The following is a 19,616-nucleotide window of genomic DNA, read 5'->3' on the forward strand; positions in this document are numbered from 1 at the left end:
CACAACACACAAAATCTGGTTTAGTGCTTTTTATTATCATTGGGGTTTTTTTTCTCTCTTCAGAAAGACACAAAATTGCCTTAACAATGTCAACTCAAACCATCAATGAAAACACCACCTGGTTTTAAATAACTATCCATACTATGCACTGCAGTGAGCTGAAAAACACAAGGAACGTCTCACAAAACGGCACAAACGTTTGAGATGCCTCATTTTGCCAGGAAGTTCGATATTCACTGTGCAAAAACTATTCAGTCCCAATGACTGTACACATCTTGAGTTTTATTTATATGTATAATATATATTTATTACTCATTGATGTTTGTGCTCTGATGTGGTTGGGTCTTTGAACAGTCCAGCATATTGTAAGGAAACGACCCAATGTTGACATTCCTGTGATGCAACTGGCAGTGCGCTAGTTTGGTCCCAAAGAATTGGGTTTACTTAACATTTTCACAACAATGAAAAATAAACGTCGAAACAAACTTAACAGTATCGGTTCCTTTCATATATTCCATCATAAACCCTGTATGTTCTTGTTCTCTATAAAGAGTCGTGTTGTTATACAGTGCAGGATTGTCTCTTGTGATGGTTTTTATGAAAACCGCTATAATAATGTGTCTGCCAAAATAGCTTGTATATTCACATTGAATTTTCAAATGCAAACTAAGCGTTTATTAAACATTTTCCTCATCAAACTCAATGATGGTGTCATTCCTTCAAAAATTGTGAGTTTGGTCCCAATGATGCGCTATTTCACCTTCAAATCCAACATCACATTCTAACCAGGCGCGACACTCAATTTTTTTTACGCTCAAAGTGAAAATGCTACGCCAATCACAGCTACTGACGATGTATATTAAACATCAAATATGAGTGAAATTTTGGACCAATGAGATTCAATTGTGGGCGGAGCTTCCCAGCATGTTAGGTCGCGCCTGATTAGGACACGGTGCATCTCGAAAGTTGCCAGCCAAACATGTGAGCTACAAAATATATCAAATCTGTCGTTTGTTTTACAGAAAGGAATGTAAAAGTGAACGGTGCAAACAGTGCAAAAGGCATTTCTACATGGTAACTACAGTTGTACAAAATACAGGAAAACTATTGCTTTTTTTTACTCACACATGATCACAGAGCACATGTTTTCATTGTTTTCTTTTTTTCCCACTGAAATGATTAGCGACTGGAGTAACATTTTTACAACATTTAAACCACCAAAAACAAACACTTCAACGAGATAAAAGAAAGATTTACTCAACACCAGCACATACAAGCACCTTGTACAACACTGACACTCACGAACAGAAAAACAACAGGCACTTCGCACAGCACGATAAACCACAAACCAAACCGCGCTACATACGGCTGAACAACTAGCTTCTGTGCTACATCTACGCTGAATTATTCCCTGTCACAACTCAAAGAAAAGTGCTAATCTACAACAAACACACAGCACGCGCTCTCTCTCACTCACGCACGCACACACACACACGCAAAATACGGTACTATCAGGTGGGGGATGTGGCTTTATGGTTGACACACATAGTGGTTGGTACACCATGGTTCATTACACACACTGACTCGGTTGGTTGTCTGCTTCGGTTGGCACGCCGGGTCTCTAAAAAAACACGAAGAGAAAACAACAACAACAAACAACAAGGAAAATCATATTAATACACCAAACGGACGGCACAGAAACATGGGGGAGGGGGGGGCGGATGGAGAAGGCTGGCGGGATTGTTGTCCCTCGAACCGTGCAAGCAAACAGAGTGACACTCATCAAGCGGGTGACTATGAGCTCCTTTACAGGCTCATTGTAAACTTGGGCTTTTACCATGCGCTCTCCCATGCTCCAAACTGCATTCATTCAGATCCAGTGTAAGTCTACAGTTTATTGTTAAAGGAACAGTTCACCCAAAAATGAATATTTCCTGATTATTTTATCACCCCAGTGCCATCCAAGATGTGTATGACTTTCTATCCGCAGCCGAAGAGAAATTACGGTTTTGGAGGAAAACATTCCAGGATTTTTCTCCATCTGATAATGCAAGTGAATGGTGCCCAACGTAGACCATATTTGACGGTTTGGCAGCTTAAAAGTTCTCCACATGACCCCAGCCGACAAATAAGGGTCTTCTCTAGCAAAATAATCAAATTATATACTTTTATCTATACACATTTTTTGCCTTGGTCCAGCTCTGCGAATCACGTTCATGAGACGGTTGAGTTCACGACCTCTTGCACATTGGAAAGGTTACGCATGATGTAGGCGGCAAGAACCACCCCATTGTTTACAAGAAGAGTTTACATCAATCATACACACATAAACGGACCATTTTTAACAGTAAACTGAGTAAAAAAATCATGGAATGTTTTTCCTTCAGAACCTCCAAAATGTCTCTTCGGCTGAGGAAAGAAAGTCATATACATCTTGGATGGGCTTGGGATAAGTAAATAATCCCCCCCCAAAAAATTTGTTTAGGTGAACTATTCCTTTAATATGAATAACTCGGGTCATGCTGTGTTTGGGTTTGTACGCAGTGGGACGGTGTGACATGCTTGGTTAATGACTTGTGGCATGCTACCGGTGTGTGAAACAGGGCACGGTCACCGCTAGTCCTGCCTCGGCTCTCCTGTTTCAATCCCCCGCTTTACCGGGAGGTCACACACTTTCTCTTTGACCTTTCCCACCTTTCACGATCCAAATGTGCTTGTGAGTCCTTTTAACAGGACTGAATTATGAGCTAGTAACACTGGTGCATAATTGCAACATTTTCTTTTTTTCAAATATGGACTGTAAAGTCCAAAAATAGCTGACGGAAAAACAGCTTGATGATAAAGACGGGGTGAAAGATCAAAGAGACATCACAATACAGGCACATCTTATTGCCAAGCAACCGGGGAGTTATGTATGCATGTTCTGTCAAAGAAAACCAGAGTCTATATACAGATTGGATACAAAATTTATTTCATGCAAGGTTCATATTTACAGTTTTGTCATTCGCATATGTATTTTTGCATAAAAGTCCATGCATTTACCTCTCCCCAAGTAATCCCAAAAGTACATTGATTATTTTCTTTTTAAAAGACGCTTTTTTTTCTGTTGACTGCACGATACATCTATATTGTTTATTTTCTGTGATTGCGTGTGATTTGCTACAGTGTTAAATGTTTACAAATGTGATATACACATGTAATTACTCCATATTAATCACATTTGAAGCTGAATTTATGAAAAATATGGGTTTTGTGAAAATAAAGCTTCTTTATACAATAGCTGGTATTGTAATTTGAAATTCTGCTATTTAAATTTGCCTGCTCTGGTTGAGAAAAAAACAAGAGTTAAAGTGCATCTTTTTCACTATTTGCATCTTAATACATTTGTCAAAAAGTCAGATGGTCAACTCGATTGCTGCTACTAACAGATACAGGGTGTTTAAAACACACCAGCGATCATAGTTTGGGGAAAGGCAAAAAAAAAATGTCAGGAAAAATAAAATAACAGTTGCTACATATATTGTATGTCATCATAAATGATATCATACTCTGCATCAGATATATTTAAAGAAGCTTTGGGTGAAAAAACATTTTTTTTTCTTACATATTTTCAATAAGCTTACATCATTTTCTCAGATAGTTTCCCATGCAAAGCATGCAAATGCAAATGAAGTTTCTCCAGTCAACTTTCTGTTTGGTGACGTGTGCAGAATCATGATTGTTTGGTGTTTCTTCAAACTAAGTTTATCTTATATATGAAAGAGCCATTGTCTCATCTGTTTTCCTTTTAAATGGTGTCCATAAGCACCTAATGAAAACCACAGCTTTAAACACTCAGGGTTTAGGAAAAAGGAGCAATGAAGGAGAGATAAGGAAGAATGAAAGTGCAGAGATTTGAAAGTGAGGAAAGAAATGAGACTACAAAGAGATGGGAAGGTAGATGACACCACTGCATAAGAAGAGAAGAGAAGAGAAGAGAATGGGGAAAAGAAGAGGAAGAAACAAGGATATACAGGTGAAGGGAGGAGGAAAGGGAAGGAACAGAAGAAAGGCGGAAGAGAAGAGAAAATAAAGAGAAGGGTGATGGAGAAAAGCAGAAAGAACAGACAAGAGAAGGGATGAGGAAAAGGGGGAGGAAGAGGAAGGAGAATAGTGGAAGAAGGTGGAAAACAAGAAAAAAGCTTAGATAAGAGGAGAAGAATGGAGAAGAAAGAGGAGGAGGAAGGAGAGGTAATTAAGAAGATAAAAGAGAAGGGAAGGGCAGAGGGAGGAATAGGAAGGGAAATTGTGAAAGCGAAAACTAAAAAAGATTAGATAGGAGAAAAAAGAATATAGAGGTGGAGGAAGGAAAGACAATTAAGAAGAAGATAAAGGAGAAGAGCAGAAAGGAAGAGGAAGGAGAAGGAAAGAGAATAAGGAGTGGAAGAGGAAGTGGGGAAGGAAGCAAAAGGAAAGAGAAGAGAAGTTTCAAATGAAGTTAAGTAAAATGGGGAGGAGAAAGGAGGAAGAAGGGAAAAGAATAAGAAAACTGATAAAAGAAGGGAGGAGAAGCAGAAACAGAAGCAAAGAAGTTGGTGAAGATCAGGGAGAGGGAAGAGAAAGAAGAAGGGTTGAGAATTAGGAAGAAGAAGAGAAGAGAGGTTTGAAATGAAGGAGAGTTTAATGAGAGACGGATGGATGGCACACAGTGTGAGCAGGCGTCCCAGCGCAGCACTGCGGAGCGAGGGCCTCTGATTGGTTAGTTTTGTTGTCCATGCTACAGGATGGATGGGATGGGAGAGTGGACCTGCTGCATGAGACAGGACGGGCTGCAGGGCAGGGCCGACACTGAGGCCACGCCTCCAGACATGCTGCTGTGGCTCCATGGCTTTTCATAACCTTTATTTGAAGAGAAAAAGGGCTTTCAGTAAAACCTCAGAGCAGCCTTCAACTTTAGACAAAGACTCTCCTCCAAGGCTTGCTTGTGAATAAATATGATTATTGGACAGATAAGCTGAGGTGTGTACTTGCTGAGGTGTGTACTTGTATGTGGTGTTTGCACAGATTAGATTTGGTTACCGTTGCCCTGTCATGTACTTATGTTCATGATTAGCCAGTTGACATTGACTCGTTGCCAAGTCAACTGCATCATCCTCCATGCGTTCTAAGCTTCAAACTGTCTACTGCATGCATGGAGTGGTTTCACAGTGCTTTACAGCACAACACCGGTTCAGAGAGACATCGAAGAACTCAGCCAGACACGTCAGCCCGACAAGCGACAACCATACGCGTATACCCAGTTTAACTGTTACAAGATAATGCTAGTTCTGTTAAATATGGGGCAAACTACAGGGCTAACAGAAGTAATTCTTTCTTATCCTAAAGTATTGCTCAAGGTCTTACCTTTATTATAAGAGTTAAGGAAAGAATTTGATTCTTAATAGCCATGGCCAAGTCTTATCTTGACTACCCTGTTGAAAAGACCAGCATTGTTGTTTAGTCCCAACAAAACTTCTTAACTAGCCTACCCAGCAAGTCTTCCTCAATCATCCAGCATCGAGGAGAAAGACCAGCACCTTACCAGCCTGGATGAGCATGGGAATGTATGTTGGTAAGCTGGTCTTTTCAGTAGGGTAGCATGGACTTGCTAATGGCAACCGTTTGCTGTCATTTTTCTAAATTACGATCGAGAGCTTCTGACTGGCTGAGTTCTTGTCATGTGACCACATGCCCCATATCCCATGCTGCATCTCTTGTGAGATTCACCATCACCAGGACCACCCGCCATTGTGAATCTGCATGCAAACAAGCACACCGCTAGGCAATATACTGAAGCTTATTTCATTTACTGTATAAAACCATCATTTTTTTTCCCATCATTCACTTTTTCATTTAAAATTGGACCCTTACATAACGGTCCACTGAATCTGCCTGAAATACGTACTGTAAAGCATACTGCATTCGCATGAAATACATTAAGAAAAACTGGCACTGCATGTTCTTCTCAAAGATCTTGTTCTGACTGAGCTAAAAAATCAAGAGGCCCGTTGACGGCTCACTTGGATATGTTATTTCTATCGCAGCTTTTCCTGTCAACCTTGGGGTAACGGCAGACCTGAGGAGCTATCAGACTGCGAGAAAGAAGGCTGAGTGACAGTCGGTCGATTTGCACCGAAAGAGCATCTTTGATTGACAGCTGCTCCACTTTAAGACACAGCACTGGCAGTGCTCTGACGGGTAGCAGTGATTGGCTGGGTACGTACCCTTCCTGACTCTCCCCCCCGTGTGATTGGCTCGTTCTCCTCCGGAAGTGAGCAGGAAGCAGGGTCTCTCACGGTCCACGGGGCTGAAGACTTCCTCTGGCGACACCGCCTGGTCGATGTGAGGACAATCCTCATTGGCCAGGGCAGCTTTAGATGGCTCCCCGTTCACTTTAAAATCTCCAGTCACAGGCAAAGAGAGATGACTCATTACAGATTGATGCAATGTGACATGCAGGATTTATTTCACGCTATTAAAACGCCGATACATCCTGAAAGCCAAACCGCTCAAAGTTCAGACCTGATGATATTTAAATGACATTTCTGCAAGAAAGACTGATGCTTTTTCAACCATGCATGATTTTATACCTAGTCAAATGGATTTGATCTAGCATTTACAAACACTAGGAAACCATATTTTCCTGCAATATCATGACCTAGATCAGAGGTAATCAACCCTGCTCCTGGAGACCCATTGCCCTTTCGAGTTTAGCTCCAACCTTAATCAAACAAACTTGAACCAGCTAATCATTTTCAATATTATTTGAACATTGTTGGAGCAGGGTTGACATTTTAAATTCCGTCTAGGAGCATAAATAAATAATCCTGACCTAGATGTAAGAAATTTGACTTCTATTGTATTACTGCATTAGAAGGTTTCCCAAGTAGTAATACATCAAATCGGATGCCCGAAAGTAGAAACTGGACTTGTCTCTTTGAAAATCTCTAGTCAACAGATGTCTTCATCAAAGTGCATTGCAGCAAAAGTCAAAAGTCATTTTTCAAACAATTTAGCGTCATTCACAAACCCTTTCCCCTCTACATCCTTAATAGATACCATGCTCTTTCATGTCAATGTACACAAACAAGAATAAATCTTGATCACATGTTTCTTGTTTAAAAACCTAACAGTAGAAGCTTTATTCAGATGCATCCAACTCAATTGCAATTCAGTCTAGCTAAACATCCAGGGCTCAGCATATCAAAATCATTCTCTTTTCAAGTAAAAGCGTTGCTCTATGTAAACAGAGAACTGAACTAAAACACTTTGTCTCCTTGTCCAAAAGTCCATCTATTGAAACTAAGCTGCAAAAACGCTTTGCAAAAACATGACCACCTACATTAACTCATCCGTGTTCAGCAAACTGACTCATTAACTTGTGGCTAAGTAACAAGGAAGTGCTAAAGGGATTGTTTGTAAGTCTTAAGAACGAGACACACCAAGCCGAAGTCAAAGAACTAGCGGCGACAAAAGCCGACTATGTTGTCGCCTCTCGTCGGCTGCGTCTCGACCAAAAAGCTGCGCTTGAACACACCAATTAGACTAAAGGCGACTGTCAGATAGCATGTGTGTTTAACGCCTGCGTATAACTAAATATGTCTATTTCAGCAGGTATCAATAGTCTATTTTCGTCATTCAAAAAAGGGAAACCGAATACAAACCATAAACAAATCAGCACTTGCTTGCCATTTTGAATATCAATCACGCTGATCACTTCCTTCAATCCAATCGTCTCATGTTATTATGACAATATTAGTGCATTTGAATGCTCAGTTAAGATGACGAAAAAGCCATCTGTCTGCACCGTCTTGACATCTTAGCTTGCCTTCATCACTTTTGCTTTTATTCTTATGCACTGACTCTAAGCTGAACAACCAATCAGAGTTCCCTCTCTCATCAACATGCTGAATCAGCCCAAAAAACCCAGACAGCGGCCAGAAATAGGTTATATAATGATAAAACCAAATCAGTGACGCTCTGGGAAAACAAATTTACGACATTACTCCTTTATAACAAACAGTAACACTGACAAATTTGACAGATTCTAAAATATTAGTTCCTACCTTGGTATCTGATCTCGGAAACCTCTTCCTGTGCCAGGGGGCATGCTTCGCTGTGCGTGCTGGGTCGTGGGGAGTTAATGGCTGACTTGCAGTAGTTAGGAGACCCCAGTTGAGGTGCTCGTGGGATATGCTTATTTTTTTTCTTTGGTAGTTTTTGTTTCGCCATGGCTAGGGAGTAGTACATGCCGAAGTTGTTGACAATGACAGGGACAGGCATGGCGATCGTCAGCACACCTGAAAGGGCGCACAGTGCGCCCACCAGCATACCAGACGTCGTCTGAGGGTACATATCGCCATAGCCGAGGGTTGTCATTGTTACCACAGCCCACCAGAAGCCAATGGGGATGTTCTTGAAGTGTGTGTCGTTACTAGCGTTGGGATCATTGGGGTTTCTTCCGATACGTTCAGCATAGTAGATCATAGTAGCAAAGATCAAGACTCCGAGTGCCAGGAAAATGATGAGGAGGATAAATTCATTGGTACTGGCACGGAGTGTGTGCCCCAGTACCCGCAAACCCACAAAGTGCCGTGTCAACTTGAAGATACGGAGAATTCGAACGAATCGCACCACACGGAGGAAACCCAACACGTCTTTCGCTGCTTTGGAGGAGAGTCCGCTCAGCCCCACCTCAAGGTAGAAGGGGAGGATGGCCACAAAGTCAATGATGTTGAGGGTGTTTCTGACAAACTTTAATTTGTTAGGACAGGTAGTCACTCGGATCAGAAACTCAATAGTGAACCACACAACGCAGACACCCTCAACGTAGGTTAACTGCACCATGGTCTCCGTCTCAGGGATGACTTGCTCCCGAGTTTCATTGCCGACCGTATAGAAATATGTGTGGTTGACGATGGGATTGAAGGCCTCATGAGTCTCCAAACAGAATGTGGTAATGGATACCAAAATGAAGAACAAAGATGCAAATGCTACCCACTGTGAGAAAAGAGAGAGAGAGACATTGTGTAAGACCTTAAAGAAATAGTTCATCTAAAAATGACAATTCTTTCAATATTTAATCATCCAAATGTCGTTCCAAACCTGTATGACTGTTTCATCCGTGGAACACAACAGGGGAAATTTTGGAGGAATGAACTGGTCTGTTGTCTAATGTCTATTCTGATAGCTATGATAGAATATATGATACTTTGATGGTGCTTTAAACCTCATTCCCTATTCATTGTAACTGCATGGAGCAAAGAGCGATCAATACAATACTTCAAAATCCTCCTTTAGTGTTCCACCAAAGAAAAAGGTTAAACAGGAACAATGCTAGGGTGAGTAAGTGACAGAACGCCTTAAATGCTTGTTTAGTGAATTCCTCAAAAAAAAAAAAACAGCTGTAACACACGTCCGCTATAAATAGCTTTTCCCAACTTCCCAAAAATAAATCCAATTACAACACCATGAAAACACTAATTTCTCATAAACGCCCATTTCAGCTGAATTTAAGGGAAGTGCACTTGGATAATGTCACGTCTTGAGTTTCTCAACGTGCTTCTGAGAAGTGCCACGTCAACAAGCGGGGGGCTTAATAGAAGTACACTGCTGAAACTCAAGGTCATTGTGCGCTCTCAAGGACAGCATAGAACGACAGAAAGGCACAGACATAGCTGCCCTCCATCACTCTGGGATAAATTTAGCCATAGTTCCCCTCACTAGGGATTTCTGGTCAGCCTCTGGCAAGGTTACCACACAGATTTGGTGAGATGGTCCCTCGAGTGTTTTGAAAGAGGATGGGGGAAGCTTCACCATTTACACTGCAGCTTACTGTAAGCGAGAACAACAAGCATGGACAGATGGAGCTGGATTTCACTAGGGGAGCCCCACCACAGGATGACGGAATACTGGCGGAATGGTGGAATTACATAAGTGCTAGTTGGCCATGTTTTTCCTAGCGTGGGATCTTCTGGCAACTGTGAAAGGCACCATCCATTACGTATATTGATTACTTTGCTGAAATAAAATGGTTAAGACTATGAATCTCAATGACAAATCATCCATCAGCATATAATAGGGGTGGGATAATGCATTCAAGCAACAAATAAGAATTCAGTGCATTCTTGGAATTTAATAATTGATCATAATCCCTATATTTTCTGGAAAAAAAATGTATTGGTTGATTGGTGCTTGCCAGTGCAAAAGTCACTACCACAATGCTAGGGTGTTCTGATCGGTTGCTTACCAAGTTGCCAAGTTTGCCCAGTTTAAAGGTGCAGTAAGTGATTTCTGAGAAACGCTGTTGAAAGTGGATTGGACCGAGCACCACTGCAAACTAGCCAATCAGCAGTAGGGGGCGTGTCCAGTTATGATGGGGGAGGAGATAGAATGAGTAAGAGGGAGATTTGAAGAAAGATTGCTGAAAGAGAGATGGCTGGGAGACATTACAAAAGAGAAAAGGTCGGAGGAATATAACTGGAAAAAAATAAGGATTGTGATCAGGCAAGCGCTTTAGGATCTGCATTAATAGTAGAAAAGCTTTCCAGCGCTGCACTCATCCACTCTTGCATTGCGTGTTTGTGGATTTTGGGGGCGGAGCAATGAAGGGAGGGGTGTGTTTGTTTGGGTTGATTTCAAATATCAAGTGTTCAACAATGATTCTCAGAAATCGCTTAATGCACCTTTAATGAATGGGATTTTCTCACCCATTTTATCTTCTGCCAGGCAAGAATCGTGAGTCAAATCACTTAGAAGAGTAATGGCATTATTCGACCTAATAATCTGCATGATTTGAGGAATTATCCATGCCATTTGTATTTGCAAGTATTATGCGTTTACAACATGCAAGCTAGTATCAAATAACAATTGCTCATTTACCATGTTTTCATGAAGTCTCAAAGCATTAATACACCTTCTCTGCCCTGATCTCCCTCTGGTTTTGGCGGCTGGCAACACCTTTCAGTTCTTCTGTTCGTTCTATCACACAAATTCTTCTTCCACAGGCAGTTTATAACTGGGTCAGCCAGTGCTTAGTCTAACAGACACTATTCCCTAGATGTGCTTCATTTCCTGTGTTTGTGGGGAGGAGAAACGTTTTGTCTGAGGAAGCCCTGCTCCGAGCACAAAAACGCACATAAATAATGGCTTTTCGCCAGTCAGATCAGATCAATTTGACCTGTAGAAAAGGCTGTTGAGCTATGGAAATGAAGGAAATGGAGCAAAAAGCATATTTCTCCATTGATGCACGTCCAATTTTACACACCTATCTGTGTATACAATGCCTTTTATTTGCTCAATAGTGAACAGTGTTACCATCTTATAGATGAGTGCCATTGCACCTAGAACTTGGGATTTTCACAAGTCCTTTCCAGTTTTGTATGCAACATGTATCATGCGGTCAGTGAACGGACTGGGGTGGTAAAAGGAGTTCATAATTCATCAAGGTAAGACATGGATTACATAATCACAACTGCTTTTTTCTCTCTCTTCCTCACAGAACCCAGGTCCCTTTTCATTTTTTTTAATAAAATAAACAAATGCGACAAATATCACCACAAATATTTGTGTAAAAAAACTTGCTGAATCACTCTTGCTCTCCTCAAACTGAGGGCGAAAACACATTCTCACGACCTTGCAAATCCCAGAGGGCAAAAAGTCTGATCCATGAGAACGTTTTATCCTCACTCTCCCATTGATCAAGATGAGCACAAGAACAGCTTGATCCTCTTGATCTCGGGGGACACAACATGATCCGCTTCTCCCCTTCTGCCATCTCATCACACATTGATGACTTGAAGTAACAGTCCATTTTATGTTTCTTCCCTCCACAAAAATGAACAAACACTGGTAAAACATCAGCTATAATGTGTGCAAGTTATATGCTGCTTTTATTTGATTCAAAATATCTTCATTTGAGCTCGGAAGATAAACAAAAGTCTTACGGGATTTGGAACAACATGAGGGTGAGTAAATGATGACAGAATTTAAATTTTTGGGTGAACTATCCCTTTAATAGTCTTGATCAACTTTCCGGCACTTTATCATTCAGTGAATCTAGTGCTTTAACACATCCATAGGGACGTTGGCTGCAGACATATTGATGGTCGTTCCAAAGCGTCGTCATTCGTAGTCATTTAGTATGAGTTTAAGAGTCCATTTTCATTTTTCAGCCTATGAAAAAAACGTGCGGGCTGCAGAACTGGGAATGTTGAAACTTAAAGTGCTGGTAACTGAATTAGTTGGTGGGCTGCCCGGCTCTGATTCATTCTGTGAGTGCATGTGTGTATGAACCGATGTGATGCTACAGCTGAGATATGAGAAGTTCTCATTAAACACACTCACACACACCCCAACCACGCAGATAATGAGCGACTCGTGGCTTGATAATTACTGTGAGGAGGAGTCTGGATAAGTCTACATTCATACCATTCATACGGACAGAGTCTACTCTGAACCAATAAGCCTCGTCTGTTCACTTCCTGTTCGCTCGTATTTACGCCAAAGTACTCCGTACAGTTGGCACTCCTTTCACGAAAGAGTCCCGGGTTCTAAACACGGGGTAGACAATGACTGGGGTTTAGACTCATGTTGGAAAATAAAATATTATTTTGACCTGGGCAAGTACTTACTTTCCCTTATCTCCAAAAAACCTGTCCAGGGGCCAGTTGCCTGAACGGTGAACGTGATTTCACCAATGACCACATGTTCCTGGATCCACGTCTTTGTTGATCCTGGATCAACTTTCCAATCAACCAATCAGATTTGAGGGACAAGTTTACAGTTTATGTAAAGTTTAGGCTTAGAACCAGGGTGAAGTACTTAAACATCAGTGCTATTCACCTTTCATTACCCTCTGATTTTAGGGAAAAGTTATGGGTAGGGTTAGGTTTAGGGGTAGGGATTGGGTAAGGACTACATTTTGGGACAGGAATGTTGATCCAGGACCATGTCTTACTTGGCAAAATCACAGTGACCTTCCATGAACATAGCCTTAAGACTCTTGCTAAATCCGAAATCGCTTACTGAGTAGGATATAAATATATATCATATAAATATGAACAAGACATCATCTTTATTTTTTTTAATATTCACTCCCTCCCAGGCGTTACTGTTAAAGAATGACACTACACATTATCAACCGTGCCATCTGTTGTTTGTAAGCTTAGCAAAGTACAAATTAGCAAACATCTGAAAACAAAATGATCCTATTTCCTATTATATTTAAAAAAAAACATGCAACTAAGACAGAATCTACCTTTCACCTGATCCCGCATTGAGGTGCGGTTCTGTAGCATCATCATTTTAAGAGAGGTCCAACACCAGGTTTGCAACAGTTTTCTCAAGTAGCATTTCATCTCTCTGTTTTAGTACAAACAAACAGAAAACATGTGTTTTCACAAAATGAACTTACTCAATATCTAACAACAGAGTTCATAAAACATTGCAATGGATGCCTGCTGCTAACCACATCATAACCACGTTTCTACAATCAAAGACAAGAATGCTTGAGGAGGTATTGTTTTTTGTTGTTAAAATAAATGCAAAAAAAAAACTGCACATGCATTATTTGAAAAAAAAATTGCATATGCATTATATATATAAAAAAAGCTTTTATTATTTAAAAATATGAACAAAACCTCAAGCAATCTTGCCCTTGATTGTCCATTTCTAACTCTAAGAAGCCTAAATATTTTCATGCTTCATCCTTCCCAGGCTTCTGTGCTTTTAGTTTAGACAAAGATAAAGAAAGATGTCAGCTGTGATCACAGCAAGCAACTGAGTTGTCAAGTTCTAATGTAATTAAGATATTCTTCCTGACGGAGACGACCTAAAAATACCTCAATACAATTGACTTGACTTGCCCCAGAGAATCTAGTGAGGAAACGCCACATGCAGTGCAGTTCCCAGGGTTGACCACACAGTCTAGCCATGACTTCAACATCCCAATTCATTCATCTGAAATGTGCTGTGTGTTCTCCAGCCGCCTCCACTTGAGACGCAGAGATCCGTGGTAAAAATACTTCAGCGCCGTTGACAGAAATGCATATTTGATGCAGAAACCCAACTTTCCCATCATGCATCAGTGATTACTCAGACTCTTGCATCTACACTGTACAAAGGCTTGGAATTTTTAATGGTTTTGAAAGAAGTCTCTTATGCTCACCAAGGCTGCATTTATTTTTATCAATAATACAGTAAAAAATTTGAAATATTATTACAATTTAAAAGAACTGTTTTCGATTTGAATATGCTTTAAAATGTGATTTATTCCTGTGATCAAAGCTGAATTTTCAGCATCATTACTCCAGTCTTCAGCGTCACATGATCCTTCATAATATGCTGATTTGCTGATCAAGAAACACTCCTTAAATCAAAGTTGTTGTTTTTTTTGTGGAAACTGTGGTACCATTCAAAAGTTTGAGCTAGTTAATTATTATTAAAATTAATAATTTTATTCAGAAAGGATGCATTAAATTGAAAGGATGCACAATTAAAAGTGCATTAAAGGCATTTATAATGTTACAAAAGGTTCATATTTCAAATAAATGCTGTTCTTATGAACTTCACATTCATCAAACAATTCTGAAAAATAAATGCGCCAAGTTTTCCACAAACAAATTAAGGAGCAAAAACTGTTTTCAACACTGAAGAACCGTTATTAATAATTGAGCACTAAAAATAATTGATCAATTAAGCACCAAATCAGAATATCAGTAAATGTTTTTATCTTAAAGATCATGTGACAGTGAAGACTGGAGTAATGATACTGAAAATTCAGCTTTGTCATCACAAGAATACATTTTAAAACATAATTAAAGCAGAAAACTGTTATTCTAAATAGTAAATATATTTTACAATATTACTGTTTTTACCGTGTTTTTTTGTAATCAAATGAATGCAGCCTTGGAGAAGAGGCTGATTTCAAAAGCATTAATTATTCCAAACTTTTGACCAGTTGTGTAAATCATAAATCCTGGCTGCAGACTATCTCCATAAGCAGATTCATCAACCCGTGACCGCTTGATTTGCTGTGAGGCAGCATGGTTCATGTTTCTCAGTGTTCCTGCCAGGAGCCGGGGCACTTTTCCTCAACTCCAGCGGCTCTCCGCTTCGCCAGACAGGGTCGGACAGCCTGGCTCCTGGCAGAGCGGCACAGAGCCAAATGAATAATACATTTCCTTCTAGAAAACCAGTCTGACCTACACTTTAATTTGTTTAAAAGCATTGCCTGCATTCAAAACCAACCCGAAACTATGTCTAAGTTTATTCCACAGTCTGCCCACTTAGATCTTGGAGGACGTCCATGCCCTGCTCCGTACAGTCAGTAGAGCTGACCCATATTAACCTGGTTGCCAAAACTCGAGGAAATGCTGGGATGGCGCTCATCTCCGATTAAGAGCTTATAGGGTTCCTGCTGAGAGCGGTGATGGGACAGTGGTGAGGGCAAAGAGCTGACTTTTGAAATGAGTTAATGAAATGGCCATACAATCTCAAGGGGAGTGTGTCTTTCACAGCACAAGTGCCCTTAAATACTTTATGTGCATGCATTGGTGTTTGCATGCCTTGGGGTTGTGTGTATGTGTGCTTACATTTGTCTCTAGGGGTGAGGTGGCTGCTTGTCACACATCAAAACAGTCGGGCTGCCGTTAGTGGCAACTTGCTCTTGAACAAAACATGATCTGTATAGACAAGCAAGGATGCGAGCAGTCTTTATTTCCAACCCCAAAGTCAGTCAGCGGATCACAGGCGCTTGATAACTTTCATCAGAAACCAACTAAGCTGCACTGTGGTAAAGAATCACAAGCAAATGGGGTTATTGTATACCAGAAACTATGGTAATGCATGACATCACTTATGGTCCCATCTCACGGCTGGTTTTATCTCACGAAAGAGAAGGTGGGTATTATTTCAAGGTCACCCAGAGATGTGGGATGTGCTCAGAGATGTGATCACCTAGAGTCTCAGTATCTCACCACAATTCGGGAATTGGGCCATTCCACAAAAAGAGAATCTCAGGATCAATATGATACGAGTAAACAATGACTTGTAAAAACTGACACCATCTTTTGCTATGGGTTTTGCACAACTACAAAAAAAAAAAAAAAAAACAGTACATCACATTTATTTTCATTTATGTAATTAATGAATGAATGAATGAATTTCCTCTTCCCTTCTCCACGAGGATGTGTTTTTGGCCTATTACCAATATAAATATATATATATATTTCATACCCTTGTCAGCAGGCATTGTTATACCCACCCAAACATATATTGAAATTTATTATATTTTATTTATAATTATTCAAAATTATTACATTTAGCTTGAGATGGCACAACCCAATTTTTTAACACCTAGAGACATTTTCCTTTGACAGAATGTTTAAAATCTTACAGAAATAAACTTTGCATCCACTAGTTTACTCATTGATTTATTTAGGCTACCAAAAATCTCCTTTTTAAATGGCAAAGACCCGTTTTGTGGAATGACCCAGTTGACATGGCTGTATCTGTCCCTGATTTCACAAACGATCAATCAACCTCAAGACTCACTGATGGGCTCATTAGGATCATTTGACCCTCATGGTCTGCAAAAGGTATTGGATTATAGGCTGGTTTTCTGGTCTGTAGGCTGATTTTAAAGGGGGCCCAGCTGGTTTCCAGCTTATATTTTTCAGAAAGCATATAATAGCACTTTTCAATGAACTCACCCGTGCGTATTTTGAGGAATACGGGTCTTCAAAGAGCGCCCACGCCTTCTTCTGCCACCTGCTCCAGCGCCCGGACCTGTTATCGGGCGAGTCGCCTTGCGCCAGTCTCCGGGTCATCTCAACACCTTCATCCCCCTCGGCTGCCTCAACGACCCCCTCAGGCTCCGGGTCTTCATGGCCGAGGTCGAGAGCACCCCCGGCGAAGCTGTCCAAAGCCTCCTCCGCCTCTCGATGCTGCCGGTAGGTCATCCAACAACACGGTTCCACATCCGTCTCGTCGATCCCCCAAAACGCCAGCTCCTCCTCATACAAGGGTCCGCACACGTCCGCCGGGCAATGCAGCTTGCCAGTGCGGTAATAGTTAAGGATGTGGGCGAAAACGCCCGGGTGACGGTCGAAGAAAAACTCTCCGATGTTCGCATCATAATCGAAGTTGGTCGGCGCGTCGGGCTCCGCCAGCCAGGAAAGCCGAGTGCCGGGCAGGGTGCGCAGGGTGCTCCGGTACGTCTGGTGCTTGATTCCTCCGACGTTGATCACGATGCGATCCTTGTCGTCCCCTTGGCCCATCGCGTCCCTCTCTAGTCATATCTCCAGCCCACTGACCGTCATCATACCGCTGGGACCCATATCCAGAAAATTCAAAGAGTGCAAATATGTTTACGATCGTGCCAGGTGCGCGTCAAAAGTGTCCATGCCACCGTCAGATCAACAATGGGGATCCAAAACCCCTTTGTGCACTTGAATGACTTCTAAGGACAGATGCGAACGCGTCTTCCTTCAAATAACCCAATATCCTGACCCCCGGCTCGGGTTTGAGGGTGTCAGACAGGTTTTTTTAAGGGTGTCATTGAGCGCGAGCTGGTGCTGAAAGGACAGCGCCACTCATCCGTCGAGCCTTCATAACTCCAGTGTTCCTATTGTGTTGAAGCTTCCCCACGTCCGTTTTCTTTCAGAACAAAAAGACAAACCACCAGCATCAGATCTCGCCTCCAGCTATTCTAGTGGCTTTCCAAAAGATATGCAGAATCGATGGTGCTCCCATTGAGGCAGATCGCTTGAGATGACGCTGTTGGAAGAAACAAGCGGCGCAGCAACAAGGGAGGGTCTTTCATTCACAATACAGAGCTCAATCTAAAATGTGTTTCTACGAGAACAAAAACGCAACACGTTCTCGGGGTGGACCACACTGTGTATGGCAAGCCGTTTTAACAATCTAGTCCTTAAAACAATATCCATATCTGTTACTAGAGCTAGTACTGAAAATATCACTGTGCAATGCATTCTTTGACCTTCAAAACATATTTAAACATAGTTATATTCAACAACTATTTAAACAACTTTGATTTACCAGTAGTGCTGCTGTCAAATCGATTAATTGCATTTTAGATAAAAGTTTGTATATATATATATATATATATATACACTGTGCAAAAGTCTCAGGCACATTAGTATTTTAGACCAAAAAAAATGGATTTAAGACAGTTATTTATATCTTTTGCTGTAATGTGTCAGTATAGGAAATATCAGTTTACATTCCCAAACATTCCTTTTGCCATTAATTGTAATAATCCAGTGAGATTTTTGTATGCACAAGGAGTCTTACAACAGCCGGTATGATCCACACGGAGATCTGATCTCACCATTATTGAGTCCATCTGGGATTACATGAAGAGACAGAAGAAACTCAGACAGACTAAATCCAGAAGAACTGCAGCAACGTCTCCAGATGCTTGAAGAAACCTGCCTGTGGTTCAGATCAGTATCGTGACCTGTTCACACTTGAATCGGATATTGTAGGGGTGAATTCAGGTTCATTGGGACACTTTTTACCATTGAGATGACTGGGAAAAAGTGTCCCAATCAGTTTACAATATATATATATATATATATATATATAGTTACTATTATGAAATAAATAGTAGCCTACTAAAACTGGAATAGATACCAGCAACCACACTGTGACTTTTTTTTTTTGAAGTTGTAAATACAACAAAGATTACATGGTTTAAGTTTGACAACAAAATACTATTTCAGTTTTTCTTCAAAATTTTAAGTTTAATTCAATGTGTCACTTGCTGTGTAATTATTTGTGAAATTGTCTAGTAATTTCCAAATGAAAATGGTTTCTAAACCACATTTTTCAGTGCATTGAAATACATATCAAGTCTGAAGTGAATGTTAATATTTGAACCAATAAAACAGTTACTATAGGACTAGTGACTGTATGTGATGAATATCTACTAGTAGCCAAACTAATTGAAAAAGAGTCATTTTCTAATAGTTAAAAAAATTGTACTAGTAACATAACAATTGACAGTTTTAAAGCATTAATTTTAAAACAGCTTGTCATGCACATTGTGTCCTATTTGTATGAGCAGCAGGTAACCTTCTGTTTATCCTGGAGCTCAGCTTGTGAACTGCTCCGGCACGACTAAAATCAGAGCACATTTGCCTGGGAGGCATGTATGACCATGTGCGTGAGGAGAGTTGACTGGGAAGGGGGTAATTTGTTAAATTTCGGGGACATTTGTGTGCTGCAATCTCACTGTGCCTTATAGGCAACTCTGAATTCATAAATTACTGAGCTTTTTTTTCCATTAGAGAAGCTTTAGGCTGATCAGGGACCAGATATACCAGCCCTCAAGTGGAGCCACAACAAGTAGAAGTAGAGCTGCCATTAAAATAGATTTAAAGATGTTGATACAGATCTAAATTGACTAATGTGTAAGTGTAAATCTTTTTTCTGTACTGGTATTTCTGAGCGGTGACAGCCTGCAATGCTTCCGGTCTGCCTATAGGTGGAACCAAAGTGTTTGTAATTTTATTGTAGACACTAAGTGTACACAAAATATCAAATAATATTTTACAGTTATATTCTAATTAAAT

General features: G+C 40.6%; 1 protein-coding gene across 2 annotated transcripts; it reads right to left on the reverse strand.

Moving 5' to 3' along the window:
- Nucleotides 1-836: 836 nt before the first annotated feature.
- On the reverse strand, nucleotides 837-17,662 carry kcnc1b (potassium voltage-gated channel, Shaw-related subfamily, member 1b). Of its 2 annotated transcripts, none has more exons than XM_056239295.1 (4): nucleotides 16,731-17,662; nucleotides 8,085-9,018; nucleotides 6,243-6,419; nucleotides 837-1,621 (listed from the first exon to the last, which is right to left on the reverse strand). In XM_056239295.1, the coding sequence occupies exons 1-4, from the start codon at nucleotides 17,295-17,297 to the stop codon at nucleotides 1,512-1,514; spliced, it is 1,788 nt and encodes a 595-aa protein (XP_056095270.1). In that variant the 5' UTR covers nucleotides 17,298-17,662; the 3' UTR covers nucleotides 837-1,511. The 2 variants fall into 2 exon arrangements, with proteins under 2 accessions (XP_056095270.1, XP_056095269.1); XM_056239294.1 differs by lacking the exon at nucleotides 837-1,621 and adding an exon at nucleotides 4,639-4,878.
- Nucleotides 17,663-19,616: the final 1,954 nt, after the last annotated feature.

This window comes from Rhinichthys klamathensis, unplaced genomic scaffold, assembly GCF_029890125.1.
Source record: "Rhinichthys klamathensis goyatoka isolate OS25496 unplaced genomic scaffold, OSU_Roscu_1.1 h1tg000557l_1, whole genome shotgun sequence".
Taxonomy (NCBI): domain Eukaryota; kingdom Metazoa; phylum Chordata; class Actinopteri; order Cypriniformes; family Leuciscidae; genus Rhinichthys; species Rhinichthys klamathensis.